General features: G+C 35.6%; 1 protein-coding gene across 9 annotated transcripts in view; it reads right to left on the bottom strand.

The window, feature by feature from the left end:
• Positions 1 to 19,463, bottom strand: part of CACNA2D1 (calcium voltage-gated channel auxiliary subunit alpha2delta 1) — a 591,296-nt gene that overhangs the window by 23,611 nt on the left and 548,222 nt on the right. For all 9 annotated transcript variants that reach the window (XM_066238142.1, XM_066238148.1, XM_066238143.1 and 6 more), the window contains 11 exons: positions 17,410 to 17,513; positions 16,508 to 16,594; positions 14,134 to 14,201; positions 12,468 to 12,506; positions 10,638 to 10,709; positions 9,160 to 9,312; positions 9,022 to 9,074; positions 7,062 to 7,117; positions 6,564 to 6,693; positions 4,410 to 4,519; positions 1,509 to 1,591 (listed from right to left, as the gene is read on the bottom strand). In XM_066238142.1, coding sequence (XP_066094239.1) covers positions 1,509 to 1,591; positions 4,410 to 4,519; positions 6,564 to 6,693; positions 7,062 to 7,117; positions 9,022 to 9,074; positions 9,160 to 9,312; positions 10,638 to 10,709; positions 12,468 to 12,506; positions 14,134 to 14,201; positions 16,508 to 16,594; positions 17,410 to 17,513 — 955 coding nt within the window. The remainder of the gene's footprint in view (positions 1 to 1,508; positions 1,592 to 4,409; positions 4,520 to 6,563; positions 6,694 to 7,061; positions 7,118 to 9,021; positions 9,075 to 9,159; positions 9,313 to 10,637; positions 10,710 to 12,467; positions 12,507 to 14,133; positions 14,202 to 16,507; positions 16,595 to 17,409; positions 17,514 to 19,463) is intronic.

The following is a 19,463-nucleotide window of genomic DNA, read 5'->3' as shown; positions in this document are numbered from 1 at the left end:
ACATCTGAATATCATTTAAATTTAACTTGGTAAAATGAAAAAGAACAATTTGCTGCAACTTGGCATCACTTTCTCCACCAAAGAGGAATGAGCAGTAGTCCTCACAGAGAGAACTAAGATTTACTTGCTAAAGACATCTTGCTTTTGTAGCCTTATTCAGCATCACTGATTTTATTTCTTCTTTATTCCAGTTATAATTTATATCATCTAATTGCATAATATGTATCTATAGAAATGCATTATTCTTTCTGGGACAAATGTGACTATGTATATTGGAGTAAACACATACATAGTAGGCAAGTTCATTCTAAATAAATAATAACCTCTAAACATGCACATCAACCAGTCAGTGATAGGAACTGTTTATTCTAAAAACAGGCCCAAAGATGATAATGTTCTGTTTGCATGCTCACTGTTGTGTGCAGGCCACTAAATGCAAAGCCACACATTGAAACATCAGAATTGTGGAATATTTTAAATTGATTTTTGAATGTGGCCAGGCATTTTGTGGCCATTATGTTTGAGAATCAAGTTTCTAAACTAATTTTTTTTTCTTTTATTAATTTTTAGAGAGGAGAGAGAGAGAGAGAGAGAGAGAGAGAGAGAGAGAGAGAGAGAGAGAGAAGGGGGAGGGAGGAGCAGGAAGCATCAACTCCCATATGTGCCTTGACCAGGCAAGCCCAGGGTTTTGAACCAGCGACCTCAGCGTTCCAGGTCGACGCTTTATCCACTGCGCCACCACAGGTCAGGCTAAACTAATTTTAAATGTATAAAACTAATTACAGACACAGTAAGTCAGAATACTGTTAAAGAAAGATAGCTGACCTATAGAAAAATTAGCAGTGTGTTTAAATAACATTAAATACAGTTTGTAAAATTTTATCAACTTAACCCTATATAACTGACCTAGTCTCATTTCGAACAATATAAAAATAAATTCAATTAAAAGAAATATTTCAACTCAACTTAATCCTGTGTTATTGACCTGGTCTAATTTCAAACAATATAAAAATACAGTTAAGATAATTAATATAAATCTAATATATGACAGAATTACAATCCATGTCAAAAAAGGTGAAATTATAAAATAATTGGACAATAACTGTTTAATGGGTTTTTAAATAGCCAGAATGAGGACTAAACCCAAACTAATAGAAGTAACTATTATATCTTCAGGATTAGAATATAAATAAAGGTATGCAACTCATATACCATAAGTAATATTTACCACCAGTTACTATTTTTTAGAATGTCTTTAAAATCATCAGATTTGTAATATTGGATTATTACTAAATTGATTGCAATTGTGTTTGAAAGTACACTTTCTTTGGGAAGGACAGATAGAAGAAGCAACAGTTAAGCTTATGCTAACCATGAAAAATATTGAAATAAAAAATCTATTTACCAGAAAATACATCATGTTAATGCGAAACACCACAGCTCCTTAAATTCTTGTGGACAATGACCATTGAGATAAAGTATTTAAAATAGTAAACATTTGGTCTTACCAAGACATTGTTATCAAAGCAGACATCAGGCCCCTTTCGGTGTCTGGGTTGCTTAACCATAATGCAAGGATTTGGACCTTCAGCTAAAGAAACTTGTTAAGGAATATGAAATTACTTCATCCCCCCACAATTTAAAAAAATGAAAATACAATATATTTATTTCCCAAAGCCAGTAAGAGATGCCTATGCATTACTTTATACCAACACAGCCAGTTCAAGTACTTGGGGATTTAAGAATAAACTGCCACACTGAACAGGCGGTGGCGCAGTGGATAGAGCGTCGGACTGCAATGCAGAGAACCCAGGTTCAAAACCCTTAGGTCACCAGCTTGAGCGTGGGCTCATTTGGTTTGAGCAAAGCTCACCAGCTTGAGCCCAAGGTCACTGGCTTGATCAAGGGGTCATTCGCTCTGCTGTTGCCCCTGGCCAGGTCAAGGCACATATGAGAAAGCAATTAATGAACAACTAAGGTGCCGCAACAAAAAATTGATGCTTTTCATCTCTCTCCATTCCTGCCCATCTGTACCTATCTGTCCTTCTCTCTGACTCTCTCTCTGTCTCTGTCACCAAAAAAAAAAGAAACTGCCACAGATTTTTTCTTGCCAGACTAAGGGCTGTGTGCAGAGATCAACATAAAAAATTTTTACTGTATATGGTCCCTGGAACATAGCAAGTGCTGAATAAATATTTGTAGACAATGAGTGAATGAAATACAGAAATGATGCAGAGTATAAAACAGGGTCGTATTTGTAAAACAGCACAAAGGAGAATCTGGGTGCACTCTATTTATTAAGAGGGAAACATAAACCAATTCTTAATAATGTCAATTCCCCCTGGCTGGTTGGCTTAGTGGTAGAGCATTGACCTGGCATGCAGAAGTCCCGGGTTCGATTCCCAGCCAGGGCACACAGGAGAAGCGCCCATCTGCTTCTCTACCCCTCCCCCTCTCCTTCATCTCTGTCTCTCTCTTCCCCTCCCGCAGCCAAGGCTCCATTGGAGCAAAGTTGGCCCAGGAGCTGAGGATGGCTCCTTGGCCTCTGCCTCAGGTGCTAGAATGGCTCTGGTTGCAGCAGAGCAACGCCCCAGATGGGCAGAGCATTGCCCCCTGGTGGGCGTGCCGGGTAGATCCCAGTCAGGCACATGTGGGAGTCTGTCTGACTGCCTCCCCATTTCTAACTTCAGAAAAATACAATAAATAAATAAATAAATAAATAATAAATAAATAATGTCAATTCCAAATATAGGTGAGAACTTTTTTTTTTTCAAAAATAGCATGGGTAAATGTAAAATTATAGGAGCTCTGCATACAATTGTATGCAGGGCTCTGCATACAATTCTTTAATAGTAATTGTATGCCATTCTGCATGTTTACCACGAAAAGTAGTTTTAGTGTTACTGCTATTGCAATTGTATGCATACAATTGCATTTCCTTTTTTTTAAGGCCAAATAATATTCCATTGTACGTGTATACCAGTGGTAGTCAACCTGGTCCCTACTGCCCGCTAGTGGGCGTTCCAGCTTTCCTGGTGGGCGGTAGCGGAGCAACCAAAGTATAAATAAATTAAAAGATAGATTTAACTATAGTAAGTTGTTTTATAAAGATTTATTCTGCCAAACTTAGTGAAAATCTGACATAAAGTACTTGGTAAGTAATTATTATTATATGTTTTAACTTGCTGTAACTCTGCTTTATAAATTTTATAAAGCAAAGTTACTTCCATACTTTATAAATCACCATTACTGTGGAACCGGTGGGCGGTTAGAAAATGTTACTACTAACAGAGATACAACAGTGGGCGGTAGGTATAAAAAGGTTGACTACCCCTGGTATATACCATATCTGACTATTTTGGATGACTGGCTATTGACAGCTTTGAAACACAATGCTCCCCTTTTCCTGTGTCCTGCAGCTGGGCAAGCTGATAGGGAAGCCTGAGCACTCCCTCGCTTGGCACTCTGGGAAGTCTGAACCACACTAGCCTCATCCAGCACAGGCAAGAACCCAGCACCATAATATCCCAAGCCAGCTGCTCCTCCCTGTTCTCTCAAGCCATTGTAAGATCGCCTGGGGGGCCTGCACTGCTCTCTCCACCAAATCTGGTTACACGAGTAAGAAACCTTTCACATTCTTTGGTACATATGTAGCATCATCCATCTTGCCATCCAAACCAAATTTTGCATGAGGGGTCCAGTCTGCCTTTGTAAGGTGATTATAATACAGTGTGTCCGTAAAGTCATGGTGCACTTTTGACTGGTAACAGGAAAGCAACAAAAGACGGTAGAAATGTGAAATCTGCACCAAATAAAAGGAAAACTCTCCCAGTTTCATACCTGTTCAGTGCAGTTTGATGTGGGCTCACGCACAGATTTTTTAGAGCTCCTTAGGTAGCTATCCCGTATAGCCTCTACAGACTCGTCACTGACTGATGGCCTACCAGAACGGGGTTTCTCCACCAAACTGCCGGTTTTCTTCAACTGCTTATTCCACCGAGTAATGTTATTCCTATGTGGTGGCGCTTCATTATAAATGCGCCGATATTCACATTGCACTTTGGTCATGGATTCGAATTTTGCGAGCCACAGAACACACTGAACTTTCCTCTGTACCATTCACATCTCCACTGGCATGGCTGTGGGCTGCTCCTCTGTATAGACGGTGTTATGTCATCATCTGCACATGCTGCCACATCATCCTACAGAAACTGGGAGAGTTTTCCTTTTATTTGGTGCAGATTTCACATTTCTATCATCTTTTGTTGCTTTCCTGTGACTGGTCAAATGTGCACCATGACTTTACGGACACACTGTATCTTTTTTGAGCATAAACAACATGACGAGGTTATAAATGCATTAGTTTAGGAAGGCTTTCCATTCCAAACATCTCCAATGTGAAAGGATACAATTCTGCTCTGCTTGTATGAGCAATCGTGTGTCACAGGGACAAGTCCCTTTGCTCTCAACCATTATGAATGCTAAGTTGGTATTCATAAGTTTTTCTACATGGAAGATTCTGCAAAATAAATGTTAAAAAAATAAGAGAACATTATCTTCTTGGAAAGAAAATCTTTCAAAGATTCTTAACATATTAAAACAAAAGACAAAATATCACATCTTGAAACACAAAGAATCACCAACACCAATAGAATGAGAATGATTCTAGAAGATAGATTGCTGTTTAATTTATTAGTATGCATACATTCCCTCTCTAAAATTAATACCAGAAAAGTACATTAGATGTTTTAAATGTGTTTTTAAAAAATGATAGTCCTCAATGCAAAATTAGCACTATTTAGTTGTGGGAACTCATAGAGAAATGTTTATTTTACATGTTTAGGAATTAGTGCTATTTATCACTGGAAATATGCCAAAGTTGCCTTATTTTAAGATAAGGAAACCAGGAGTACAAATACAGCTAAGGATCTTGCCCAAACTAATGGCCAAGTAGAGACTAGATCAATGTTGTTCAGCAAACTTTCTGTGACAATGGAAAAAAACATTTTCTTAGATCAATGTTGTTCAGCAAACTTTCTGTGACAATGGAAAAAAACATTTTCTTCTTATCCAATAAAATAGAAAATAAGGCTAACTGAGCACCTGAAATGTGACTAGTGCGACTGAGGCACAAAATTTTAATATAAATTGTAACTGACAATTGAAATAGGCATCTGTGGCTGGTAACTGCTGAACTGGACAACACAGATATAGACAAAGTCAAGAGCTTTAAATTCCATTAAGTGTTTTATCCACATCTTAAGTTGTTTCTGCCTTCTGTAGCAAGCATGATAAAAATAAATCTACCTTTAGAGTAATTTCTTTATGATTATATATTTTCAAAGAAGTAGGATTGTCTTGCTTTTTTCCCCATTGAACTTAGGACACAAGAATAAAATGAATAAAAAAATGAGTCAACCTAATATTTTGATTATAATGATCTTTGCAATTTAATTTAGCCAACTTTTAAGAACACATTGCTATTACTGAACATCAATTAATGAAAGACCAAAGGACTCTGAAACTCATTCTGTTGTACCCATAAAACACACTACAATGTGTTTTCCTGAAGTTGATAGGCCAAATACTAATCTTTACACAAAACAGTCTGCTTTCTTCCGAGTTCATGCCCGACCGTCCTCCCCTTTCTCCTCCTTTTTATGCCCTCTACCTCCTCTTAAGACATAAAGGTTAGCTAAAGTTAAGTCATGAAATCATACTGACCATGTCTATTAAAAATTCATGCTAGTTTCAGGTAACACATTCCTGAAAATATTTTTTAACTGTTATAAACTTCTTTTCTGAATCCCTAGCAACTAACAATTCCAGTGCTTCTGCGTGCTCAGGTTACTGCACCTCCTCACATTTCTTTTTCTCTATGTTAATATTTCTTCTAGAATAACCAGCCTGCAGCCACTAAAAACAAAGTATCCCAACACTTCTGCCTTTCACTCCTTTCTCAGGGATCCTATGACATGGATTTTCACTCTTCTTTCAAAACTTCAAAAATTCCTACCAGGCTTTCTCCTCTATCCCATTACAACAAAATTAAATTCTCCATCATTTCCAAAATGTTTTATCAATACTAGTGATTAACATTAACCTTGACCTTAGGAAATATTTTCTTCCAGTTCTTCCAGTTTCAAATCAAACATAGCTTCAATTCTAAACATTAGTGAAGATTGGAATTAGAACAAACACCCCTGAATATCTTTTTGTAAACCTGTTTAGTAGCTATATATATAAGTAATTTTCTTTATTTTAGAAAAATTTTAATATGGGTTCTATTAGACAAAAAAAATACATTTAAATATAATAGAATTTTACTATGTTCTGCCTATAAGTGGGTACTGATTTCTTGACAATATGAGGAATTATAACTTACAAAGTTAGAATTTTAAAAATTTTAAAGTGAAGATTTGTGATGTTTTCATCTTAAAACATTACTCAAATCTCTCAGACTCAAACAACAAAATCTCCATTACTTTCCATAACGATTACATACAGTGAATGCTATTTCTTAGTGAAGTAGAAATTGGTCTAAAAATGAAGACAAAAATTACCTGGAACAGTTTCCACAGTCTAATACACCACTGAATGATTTGCTGTCATTATCAAAGAAATACTGTGTTTGTTCGGTAATGCAACTCTGCTTTGACAGAGAGGCTGTAAAGTCATCATCTTCCATCTCAACTGTGGAGAAACAAAGACCGCCATCAAGAGAGGACATTGTAGGCAGTTCCCTTCATTTATCATGGAGGGAAACAACTGTAAAAGGGCAGGCACCTTGATCGGCTTGTTTACTGCTGTGTAATGTGCCCAATAAATTTCAGTAGAATAAGTCTATTCAAATATATCACACCTACATAACAGTGGCCAATGTGACATAGGGAAGTTTTTACAAAAAGATTTCAACCTACAAGTGTCAAATGGATAATCTCTCTCTCATACACACACACATACACACACACAAATGCACTCTTTCTCACTGAGATTGTTAAAGTCAGCACATCTAAAAAGAAAATTTTAATTATCTTGACAATATCTGAGCATTTACATACCTGCCTCAAGAAGTCGTGGAAAGGTCAAACTCAAAATAAACTGCTGTAGAATAGACCTGAATTTTAAATATGAATAATTATTGATAAGAATGGACAGGTTTTTATTTTTATAAATTATATACTAAAAACCCAAGGAAATTTTCATATACACATAAACACATTTACTTTTTCATCTTTCTGGGGAAAAATTTGAATTTGCTAATAAAATGTTTAGAAGCATTTGATATATTTCTTAAATTATAGAAAACATTGCAAAGTATTTTCTGTTGAAGAAGCCATGAAGTCAGATGTGTTTAGGACCAAATGAAGACACATGTGTGAGGAGGTATAACGTGGAATGAGGGTGTAGGGAAGTGGTAACTCTGAGGTAGAATATCAATATTTCAGTTCATAGGTTTTACAGTCAGGATTTCTCCCTTTAGTTTTAAAATTCAGGTGGAGGAAAAACCCTAAAAAAATAAAATAAAAAGAACTTTGTGCTGTGGGGTTATAAACTATTTACTTTATGATATAGAATATATTTGCAAATACATAATGTGCCATTTGTGAAATAAAATATACATATCATCTACATCAGTGGTCCCCAACCCCCAGGCCACGGACCGATACCGGTCCGTGAGCCATTTGGTACTGGTCTGATGAGAAAGAATAAATAACTTACGTTATTTTTGTTTTATTTATATTTAAGTCTGAATGATGTTTTATTTTTAAAAAATGACCAGATTCCCTCTGTTACATCTGTCTAAGACTCACTCTTGATGCTTGTCTCGGTCACGAGATACATTTATCCATCCCACCTTAAAGGCTGGTCCGTGAAAATATATTCTGACATTAAACTGGTCCATGCCCCCCCCAAAATTGGGAACCACTGTTCTACATGGCATATGGCACATTTCAGTTTGAAATGAAAGGACGATTGCGCCTAATATTAGTATAGTCATCTGGAACTGAGTTTCGTTTAGAAAGAATGGCAGTTGGTGAAAGGGGAGATATTCTAGCCAGACAAAAACAGAGAGGCAATTAAGTATTTTAGAATCAATTTAAGATTTAGAAAGCCTATGCAAATTAATACATACATCTAATTTTCACAACAGAAAGCATCATTTTTCACAATTTTTTCCAGAATAGTAAGTTTTTAAATGTTACCATCTTTGCAACTTTATAATCATTTAATTTTAGTTGGGAAAGCCTCAATATCAAATGAATATTAGAGGTTACCCTCCATGGGCTAAGGCTGGGATAGTACAGTAGAGAACTGACACTGAAGAAAGAGGCAGGAGGGAAGGAAGGAGGGAATGGATCCCAGACACAATAGGAGGTTTAGTTACTTGACTAACCAGAACCAAACAATGACAAACTTGATCTTCCAGACTTCCCATAGTGCTTCACTAAGCAGTTTAAATGTCTCATTTTCATAGGTGGCAGGTTATAGGTGAGGGTTAAAGGATGTAGAAGGATGGAGTCAATGAAAAAAAAAAGAATTAGATCCATTTCAGCAAGATGATGCCTCTTAAACTATGCCAGCCTTTATATGAACAGTAAAGAAGTAGAAAGATAAGTCATCATGGAGTGAATTGGATTGATGAAGAAATCTAATTTGGATATTGAAGGCAATAAATATATAGTAGAGATATAAACACCTAAAATTTAAGAAATTGAGTAGAGTATAAAGAAGAGAGACAAATGAAAAGGACCTATAGAAAAAAGAAGTCTCTTAAAGAGGCTGAAGTTTGCATGAGCATAACATTGTTTTCATATTAAAAAAAAAAATTGTACCAGCTGTACACTGATCACATAGGAGGAACTATTTATAAGTATCACCGATATGTGCTGCCAAAAACAACAAAAACAGTAACTCCCATAATAATTATTTACATGTCACAAAATTCATATTTTCATCAAGTTCCTTACTATTTGACATCTTTCTCTTATTATTGATAAAAATACAATGTTGACTTACCAGGCTGCAGCAGTAGCCCACCAGCCAATGTGTAATATGTCCGCTATTGATGGCTAGGAAAATATAATGGAAAAGTCACTGCATTAATCTACACTGAATGTTCCTTGGATAGGAAGGGGCGACATGGACATTACTGACCACGTATGCCGAGCGATGTCCTGCTCCTTGTTTTGGTGCAGCACCAGGCTCACACACCGACTGATAATCATAAGATTTGTTAAAAGCATAGACTGATATATTAACCAGGTGTCTCATCAAACTTGGATCAATTTCTCCAAAAAATCTTCCAATCTGGCACAGAAAAGAAAACGATTTCAAATTAAAGTCAAATGTTAACACCTGAACCAATAGAATGAAAAGAAATAATACAAAGAACTGTGTACTAAAACTATATAGTTGAGAGCTTTAAAACAAAAGCAAATAATAAACCAGGATATGACACTCCGAAAGAATGCAAATGAGATTAGATGTTCTAATTACTCAATGGCTCTGTGTGATATTTGTGGAAGGAATGGACACAATCTACTCAGAATTAGGGATACAATTAAATGCCTTCAGGGGTTGAGAAAAGTAGCATAAATAAGAAAAATGGATGGGTACGTAAGAAAGAAAGAAATTTCTAGGGACTGTGATGAACTTTAGCGAGTCATCTACAGGGGCAACTTCTAGTGTTATCAGAAGATTAACCTACAGTTTAATACTAAACTCCAGTCCATCAACATTTTTAGGTAGAAAAAGGTCATTGAGAGATCTTTTATTTTTTTTGAGAAGCCAGAAACGTAGATTCAGTAACAAAATAGGTTAGCAACAAATTCTAATTTGTTCAAAATTCTGTGTGAACCAAACAGACTATGTGCTGCTATTTTGCAAATTTGGGAGTAGAAACTTCACCTGTTTCAACCCAGCCATGTATTAAGCTAGACATTATCAACTGATAATTAGTATATGAAAATATTCTAAATTTCTGAGAGCAAAAATAAAAAGTTCATGTCATATTCAGATCTTTAGCTATATGGTTTAATTACTGTGAGTACTAGGAAAGTAAACTCAACTAACATATATAAGTAAAAACTTAGATTTAAGATGCATTTCTTAATACCATATAATATTAAGCACTTGAAAATTTGTAATAAAAATAACTCATCGCCCTGGCTGGTTGGCTCAGTGGTAGAGCGTCGGCCTGGCGTGCAGGAGTCCTGGGTTCGATTCCCAGCCAGGGCACACAGGAGAAGCACCCATCTGCTTCTCCACCCCTCCCCCTCTCCTTCCTCTCTGTCTCTCTCTTCCCCTCCCACAGCCGAGGCTCCACTGGAGCAAAGTTGGCCCGGGCGCTGAGGATGGCTCTGTGGCCTCTGCCTCAGATGCTAGAATGACTCTGGATGCAACAGAGCAATGTCCAGATGGGCAGAGCATCGCCCCCTGGTGGGCATGCTGGGTGGATCCCGGTCCTGCACATGTGGGAGTCTGTCTGACTGCCTCCCCGTTTCCAACTTCAGAAAAATACAAAAAAAATAATAATAACTCATCAATTTCTATTATGGTATGAAGGACTATTGTAATATTGATCTTGAAAATATATTTAGGAAACTTTAGTTCTTTTCACATTAGGTTCATACCTGGTTAGTATAATCATCATGATTTGCCATTAAAAGAAAGCCACCATCATCTAGAATCACACAATCCATTACCTATTAAAATAAAAATAGCAGTTAACACATTTTTAGGAAAGTTGGAAGGTTGCATTTTCATTAGTCGATAATATGTAGATGATTATATCAACAATAGGAGAAAAATTCAAATCACTATGTCTTCTCTTGAACATGTATGCTCAAGAGATCTAAGATAATAAATTAAGAGCATGCATAGATTCCTATCAAACCCTCAGGCCTTGCTACTCCACAACTATCCAACCAGATAAAACTGACTACTCAGTCTTGACTCTTAAGAACAAATTAGAAATAATCCATTTGCCACTCCAAAGTCATCTGAATGATTCAGTAAATAAGACCAAAATGTTTTATAATGTATAATTATTTTAAGTACATTTTAAGATTTGATTAAAAATATTTTAAAATAAATTTTAGACACCATGTTTCACAGACTCAAAAAAAAATAGCAGCCTGAGAATATTTATAACTATTTTATATTAAAAATATTTGGTTGGATAAATTGAGATTTAAAGGAAGCAGCGCTGGCCAGCAAGCTCAGCCGGTGAGCACGCCCTCCGAAACCCCAAGGTTGCAGATTTGCCATCTGGTCGGGGCATAGGTGGGAAGCGGTCAGCGGATGCACAGCTGAGTTCAATAACAAATGAGTTCTTTCTGCCCTCCCTCTGTCTCCTTAAAATGCTCGATCAAAAAATAATTAAAAAGCAAAACAGTAAATGCTAGTGACTAAAAAAATTCATTAATCCTGAAATATAGAATAAATTCCCACCCAGTTTAAATCATGTCTAGATGCATAAATCAATTTAATAATTTTTATTGTATAAAAGTCACAATTATCACAATCTAAAACATTGTTTTTAGAACTGGGGCTGTATATTCCATTTTCCACTGTGGAAGCAGCTTGTTAAAACCTTTGCTCTAAAAACATAATTTTCATAATCTATGTTTACAAAGTCTCTGTAAAATGGACAAACTACAAAAATAATTAAATTATTGGCTTATAATTTTGATGTCTAGAAGTGATAAGGAAATATAAACCCATTGTTTCCCTTGGAAATATTCATGTAGATAAGGTGAACAGAAGAGTGGTATTCATTCTTTATTCACTTTTTAAATAATTTATCTAGAATTATTCTTAGAGTATCCTTAGCTTTTGAACAAAGAAAGTCCACGTTTGCTTTTTCAATCTCTCAAACAGAAATAAAATGGATGGCAATGTAAAATCCAGTTCAAGATAGCAGAACTTTATAATCAATTCTATAATTCCTAGGTTAGTTAAAACCACTCCGCATAACTGTAAACACAGTGTGAGACAGGACGGCAGCAACTCAGGGCTCCCTTCGGCCACACCAGGGCCGGCTCCCACTGCAGGAGGCGAGCTATCTGTGGAGGGAGCAGTCCAGGCTGGTGGACAGAGGAGAGGAGACTGCAGTGATAACTGAGAAGTACACTTTGGTTAGAAACTTTCCACCCAGAAACAGAGGCAAATATAAATCTCTTTAAAATAACCTAACACATTTAAGACAGAAGAAAATATAGTTCATATTGATATGGCTTATTATAATTCTCCATAATACATTAATCTTTTTAAAATTAGAAGCATTTAAAGTTAGGAATTAAAAGCATATAATTCAAATTCTTACCTATGAACTAGCTCACAACTCTATGGAGTAATTTTCTTAGCATTTGATTAATATTTCCTGCATCTTTTTTTAAATCATAAAATCTTAGCAAGAGTAACAAGAAAAATTATAGTTAAAATTTTTAAAGTTTTCTTACATCACTGTTTCTTTTGCAGTCACAAACTGGACCAGCACACTGGAAGACAAAATACAATCATCACCACATTTTTAAAATTCAATTTTAAATATATCATTTTATTACTATGTTACAAATATAAATCAGAATGTAAGATCATTCTATTCTATAATAAAAAAAATAATGACTTCATCTTCAAAATTAGAAAATAGGCTCCAGCTGGTTGGCTCAGTGGTAGAGCATCAGTCCGGCGTGTTGAAGTCTTAGGTTCGATTCACAGTCAGGGCACACAGGAGAAGCAACCATCTGCTTCTCCACTCCTCCCCCTTCTCTTCCTCCTCTATCTCTCTCTCTTCCCCTCCCACAGCCATTGTTCAAATGGTTCAAGCAAGTTGGCCCTAGGCACTGAGTATGGCTCCATGGCCTCAGCCTCAGGAGCTAACAGAGCTCAGTTGCACAAGCGATGCAGCAGTGGCCTCAGATGGGCAGAGCATCACACCAGAGGGTCTGCCAGTGGATCCCTGTTGGGGTGCATGCGGGAGTCTGTCTGTCTCCCTGCCTCTCACTTAATAAAAAAAAAAATAGAAAATAACCACTACTACATATCTACACTAGAATTTCAAATTATAACAGAAATATTTTTATATTTATTAAATGATTAAACAAAAAATCTTTAAAAAATGGGAAACTGAAATTTTCTTTTGCCTTGCCTAGCCAGGCAGTGGAACAGTGAATAGAGCGTTGGACTGGGATGTGGAGGACCCAGGTTCAAAACCCCGAGGTCACCAGCTTGAGCGCGGGCTCATCTCATTTGAGCAAGGCTCACCAGCTTGAGCCCAAGGTCGCTGGCTTGGCTGTAGTGACCCTTGAGCAAAGGGTCACTCAGTCTGCTGTAGTCACCTGGTCAAGGCACACATGGGAAAGCAATCAATGAACAACTAAGAAGCTGCAATGAAGAATTGATTCTTCTCATCTCTCTCCATTCCTGTCTGTCTGTCCCTCTCTCTGTCTCTCCCTGTCTCTGTTACAAAAAAAAAGAAAATTTCTTTTGCCTCTGTATGAGATTTTGTGCACTTATTTACATTTGAGATTATTAAGGTCTACCGGAAAGTTCTGCCCGTTTTTGGAATAAAACAAGATACAAATTTTTCTTACCGTCAACAAACTTTATTAAATAATATTATTGCCATTATTATTAATGATTTCTTGCCAGCATGAGGGCGATTTGTATATTCCATTTTTGAAAAATGTTTTATCTTTTGATGTGAAAAATTGAACCAGTGCTTCTTTGATATCTTCTTCATTTTTGAAGTTTTTGCCCTTCAAAAAATTTTGTAAGGACAAAAACAAGTGATAGTCGGAGGGTGCTAAGTCCGGGGAATATGGTGGATGCGACAGACATGCTTCTGTAGCATTTCTTCCTTGTTGAAATTTGTAAAAATTACAGTGGCGTAAATGAACTTTATCAGTAGCCATGGGTACACTATGGCTTCACACATAAGACTAATGTGAATCAACTTTGTTTTAGTTAATTTGCTACATCAGTATGTATACATTAAGTGATAAAAATAAAGAGGCACACATGCGCCAAATAAACGTGTTTACGTGTCGAAACTTGTGATAGAAACGAACAGAACTTTCCGGTAGACCTTATATATAGCAAAGTAATGTTAAAAAATAATCTTACCGGATCCCTGATTGATGTTTTGGTGAAATTCTCTATCCAGGAATATACATCAATTTTAATTCCAACAACTGAAAAAAAATGTAAAAGAAAAATGGACATATACCTTTAAAAAGTGTAGCTATGATTCTCACATATCTATTTTTCCTTTCATATTTGAAAATTCCTGGGCAGGCAAATGTAAGTTTCTTGAGATTAAAAAAAATAATTAATTTCAGCTGCATATTGAAAATTTTATTTGATTTCAACTTTACTTAGCTGCAATAAATAGGTATTTTATGCAATAGCATTAAATTTGGGTTGAATGCAATGTTTATTACAGAGTTATTCCTTGGGGTTTTCATTAAGAAGTAATGCGGACAGCTCTTCAACTATAATGTAAATTTCCTTTATATTCATAACACAGTTTATTCATTTGCCACAACCTGACCAATGAACTAATATAGATGATTAGCTAAAAAAAAAAGTAAGTGATAATGTTAGGAGCAGCCTTACTAATAGAAGGTTATTCAAGTAGATTGTCTTACAAGAATTCCTTAACTTTGCCAACATATGCAATAGATGCTTAAGTAATGTTTATTAAGGAGTGGACAGATGACAAGATGAGAGGATGCATGGGTGGGAGAGTAGAAGAATGAAGGAATGTCTGAGAGAATAAGTAAGTCAAAGGAGTTGAGGGAAGGAGAGAAGGGGTGAATCCACCTATGTAGTTGAAACACTGAGAGATAAGACTGCCCTCAAGAGCAGGAAGGCAATTTATCTTCCTTCTCCAGGTGCTCTAATACCTGCCCTTTCAAAAAGTCAGTATTGAATCATACAATGAAAAAAAATAATAACTGTTACTACAAGGGTCCTTGGGGTACTACACAGTTCCATTCCTACAATGACATAACCCAAATTTTGGTGTATATCAAAGCACACCTTAACCTAAGTCACTTACCTGTCCTAACATAGTTGTAAAATCATAATCTAGAACATAAAAACACAACTAAGCCATAGAAAAGTAAATGGACATAAATATACTATGATGTATACTGTACTGCATATTCTTCCATTGCGTGCAACCAAACTACAGTGTGTCCGTAAAGTCATAGTGCACTTTTGACCGGTCACAGGAAAGCAACAAAAGATGATAGAAATGTGAAATCTGCACCAAATAAAAGGAAAACTCTCCCAGTTTCTGTAGGAAGATATGGCAGCATGTGCGCATGTGCAGATGATGACATAACACCGTGTATACAGCGGAGCAGCCCACGGCCATGCCATTCGAGATGTGGACGGTACAGAGGAAAGTTCAGTGTGTTCTGTGGCTCGCAAAATTCGAATCCGTAAGCAAAGTGCAACATGAATATCGGTGCATTTATAGCAAAGTGCCACCACATAGGAATAACATTACTCGGTGGGATAAGTAGTTGAAGGAAACCGGCAGTTTGGTGGAGAAACTCCGTTCTGGTAGGCCATCAGTCAGTGACGAGTCTGTAGAGGCTATACGGGATAGCTACCTAAGGAGCCCTAAAAAATCTGTGCGTGAGTCCACATCGAACTGCACTGAAGAGGTATGAAACTGGGAGAGTTTTCCTTTTATTTGGTGCAGATTTCACATTTCTATAGTCTTTTGTTGCTTTCCTGTGACCAGTCAAAAGTGAACCATGACTTTACGGACACACTGTAGTTCGCCCACATAGTCTGTAAGTACAACGCTAATGACATAAGCTGAAATACCCAAGTCTCAAATTTTTACAGATTTTCTGGGAGTGAGCATCATAAACTTGAAACAGTATGCTGAGACTGTCCCTGTGTATTGTATCTATTCATTTAACCCTAGTTCCAATTCCCACTGATGCTGTTCTAAAATTGTGTTTTCTTGTTTGATTTGTTTTAACAATAATTCATTTTTCTATCTATTTTATAGGAAGTTTTTTAAAGAGAAGATCTCTACATAATATTTTTTAATAGACACACAGTCTAGATGTATATAATTTATTCTCCGATGATGGAAACTAAACTTTCCATGTTTACATCATTACAGACATTCACAGCCTTGTCCATGTACCCTTCTGTGTATTTGAAAGTGTCTTTTAGGATGGACTTCTAGAGTAGCATTGCTAGACTGATCCAGCATTTTGAATTTTGATATATGACACTAAATTGACTCCATAAATATATTTCAAAAGTGTACAAGTACACATACTTCATTGAAAATTCCTCAAACTTTTTACACTATAAATTTTATTGTTTTTTAAAATTTGCCTGTTTTTTACTTTGTTTTGGGTAAAGCTTTCTGATAGCCTTCCTGATGAGCATTGCCCATTTTTAATATAAATTTTAGGTCACATTTAATTTGGTTTCTGTGTATTTATACAATCTGTATGCATACCTGCAGGTTTAAGTTGTTTTCCTTGGATGTATATTTCCACAGCTTTGCTTACCATAATGCCGGATTCGTAAGCACCAGGTCCACTTTCTAAAAGAAATGAAAAAGAAACTTATCTAGATACATCAAATAATATTGAATTCTTTTCAATAGGTAACTATTCTAGCATAGATATATAATATATACCAGGGTAACTGGAGTGAGTGTCCATAAATTGGTTAGAAAAAAATTGACTTTGGGATGTGAATTACTCAGCTTGGCCACTTCTACTCCACAATCTAATGGATACAAGCCAGCTCTCGGGTTCACAACATTTGCTAAAACATTGTGAAGGCAACTGAAGTGGAGGGATTGATCTTAGCTTCCCCAAACCACCTTTGCATTTTGAAAGATATATGTCCCTGGCCAAAGCTCTGAAATTTTCTGAACTTCAGTTTTCCCACCTGTGAAAATGAGGATAAATATTACCTACCCCCAGAAAGGTTGAGTAATTAAATGAGAAAATGTGGAGAAAATTAGATAATAAAATAATTTAAAATATGGCTATTATTAATTTTTATAAATAATATACTTAAATTGATTAAAATGAAGTAAATATATTTTTCAAAATTCATTAAACATTTTCAATATATTTTCAGTTTGTTAAATGTGGAATTATCTATATGTGTTTCTCTGTATTATGCATACCTGTAGATCAGCTGTCTCTACATTATTGGATGACTGTTTCCTGTAGGTGCTTTTTACCCTCTCAATGAAATAGATGCTTCTGTCTTTTCTAAGTCAGCATAAAGTGTATACCTAATAATGACTACCTGATCAATTATCTTATATTGTTTGGGTAAATGCAGGTAGTAGCAATATTTAATTTTTTTAATTGAAAAACTAAATTCCAAAGTAACACTTACTGTTAAAGAATGGTGCAGTGAAAACATAGTTATCATTATCCAAACTCCTTTTATAGAAGCTGTCCTCATATGTTTCTGGGTTTTCTTGCCAATTTTCTCCAGCCCTAAAGAGGAAATGGCTCATCATTTTTATTCTTTAATCTACCTAATAATCTACTTTTCTCTGGGTGAACAAAACTGAAATTTACAGATATTTCTACATCAGTTATGTCTAAGGAAGTTAGAAGTCTTTGATAGAGTAAATGACACTACGACTAAGCAATAGATAGAAATACACAGAATTATATAAAGGGTCAGGAAAAGCTGACTTCTAGTTATACTCTGTCATTTACTAACTAGGTAATTCTGGACAAGTCAGTAAATAGGATAATTAAATATTAATAAGTCTTCCCAGCCTACTTTACAGTCTGTTCTGAAGATAAACAGAGGTAAGATTTATTGAAGAAGAGTAAAAAAAATGAAGAGCTATACAAATATATCCTGTAACTCAGGGGCAGTCAATCTTTTAAACCTACTGCCCACTTTTGTATCTCTGTTAGTAGTAACGTTTTCTAACCGCCCACCGGTTCCACAGTAATGGTGATTTATAAAGTAGGGAAGTAACTTTACTTTATAAACTTTATAAAGCAGAGTTACAGCAAGTTAAAGCATATAATAATAATTACTTACCAAGTAGTTTATGTTGGATTTTTGCTAAGTTTGGCAGAATAAATCTTTATAAAAAACAACTTATATAGTTAAATCTATCTTTTTAGTTATACTTTGCATACATAGAAATTACATTACTTCATTGAATTATTAGTGGGATGCTTGAGGCTGATGCTGGGAAACTAAATATTGAACATCCTGTTCAATTTTTGTGAGGAACAAACGAAGTCTCCCCTTTCGGAAATATTCAGGCAGTTTCTTTCTTTTGTCATAATATGATTAATAGCACTAAATCCTGATTCCACAAGATATGAAGTAGGAAAAGGTATCAATAAACTGAATACCATTTTCTACATATTTGGATATAAGACCGGTATTTTTTTGTTTTGCCATAGGTTTTCATATCCACCACTGTCGAATTTATGTTTACTTTCTTCATCATATCTAATTTCTAACAGTTCTTCTTGGCAAGTTGTATCAGCCTCTTCAATATTTGCAGTAAAAGGATTTTTCATCCAGTCATACACCTTCAATTTCAAAATATTTTCAAATTGTTTTTCCATGTCCAATTTAAGTTAGTTGAAGTGGCCACTGAATCTGTCAATATCCTCTGGAGTTACATCATCTTTTATAGATGATAATTGAGGAAACTGACAAAATTCTCTCTTCAATAGGTTATGACAAAGTAGTTCAAGTTTGTCAGTAAATAATAGCACAATACTTTGGCAACCTATAAGAGTTTTATTAGCTCCTTGAAGCTGCAAATTGACATCGTTAAACCTCTTCAAAATATCTGCCAAGTAAAAGGCATCATTCTTTACTGTTTTTAACTGTTGACACAGATTGGTCTCCTTATTACTTTCAAAAAGTTATATGACACTATCATATAATACTACAAATCTAGCCAAAGATGTACCCTTTGACAGCCACTGAACTTCTGTGTGCAAAAGCAACTTAATAAAATCTTCATTATTGGCCTGGCAAAGCTGTCGAAACATTCTATCATTCTTTGCATTGGATTTGATCTTGTTTATGGCTCGAATTATTATAGTTAATGATGAATGGAGACTTGTACTTAGATGTTTTCCTACAAGACGTTGTCTGTGCACCACACAATGAATACATAAAATATTTGGCACTTCTTGCTTCAAATAAGCAACAAATCCATGATAGCGACCTACCATTGATGGTGCTCCATCAGTAGTGCATGCAACAGTATTATTCAAAGGAATATTATTTTTTGTAAAGTATGTTCTCACAGTATTAAATATAGATGATTCTTTTTGTATCTGTGATGAGATTTATTGCGAATAGCATTTCTTCTCGTAATATATTGTTTTCATCAAAATAGCGTACATATGCCATCAATAAAGCACCATTGTCTGCAATGGTAGATTCGTCCAATT

Source organism: Saccopteryx bilineata, chromosome 7 (genome assembly GCF_036850765.1).
Source record: "Saccopteryx bilineata isolate mSacBil1 chromosome 7, mSacBil1_pri_phased_curated, whole genome shotgun sequence".
Classification (NCBI taxonomy): Eukaryota; Metazoa; Chordata; class Mammalia; order Chiroptera; family Emballonuridae; genus Saccopteryx; species Saccopteryx bilineata.
This window is presented reverse-complemented; position numbering and strand designations above follow the sequence as displayed.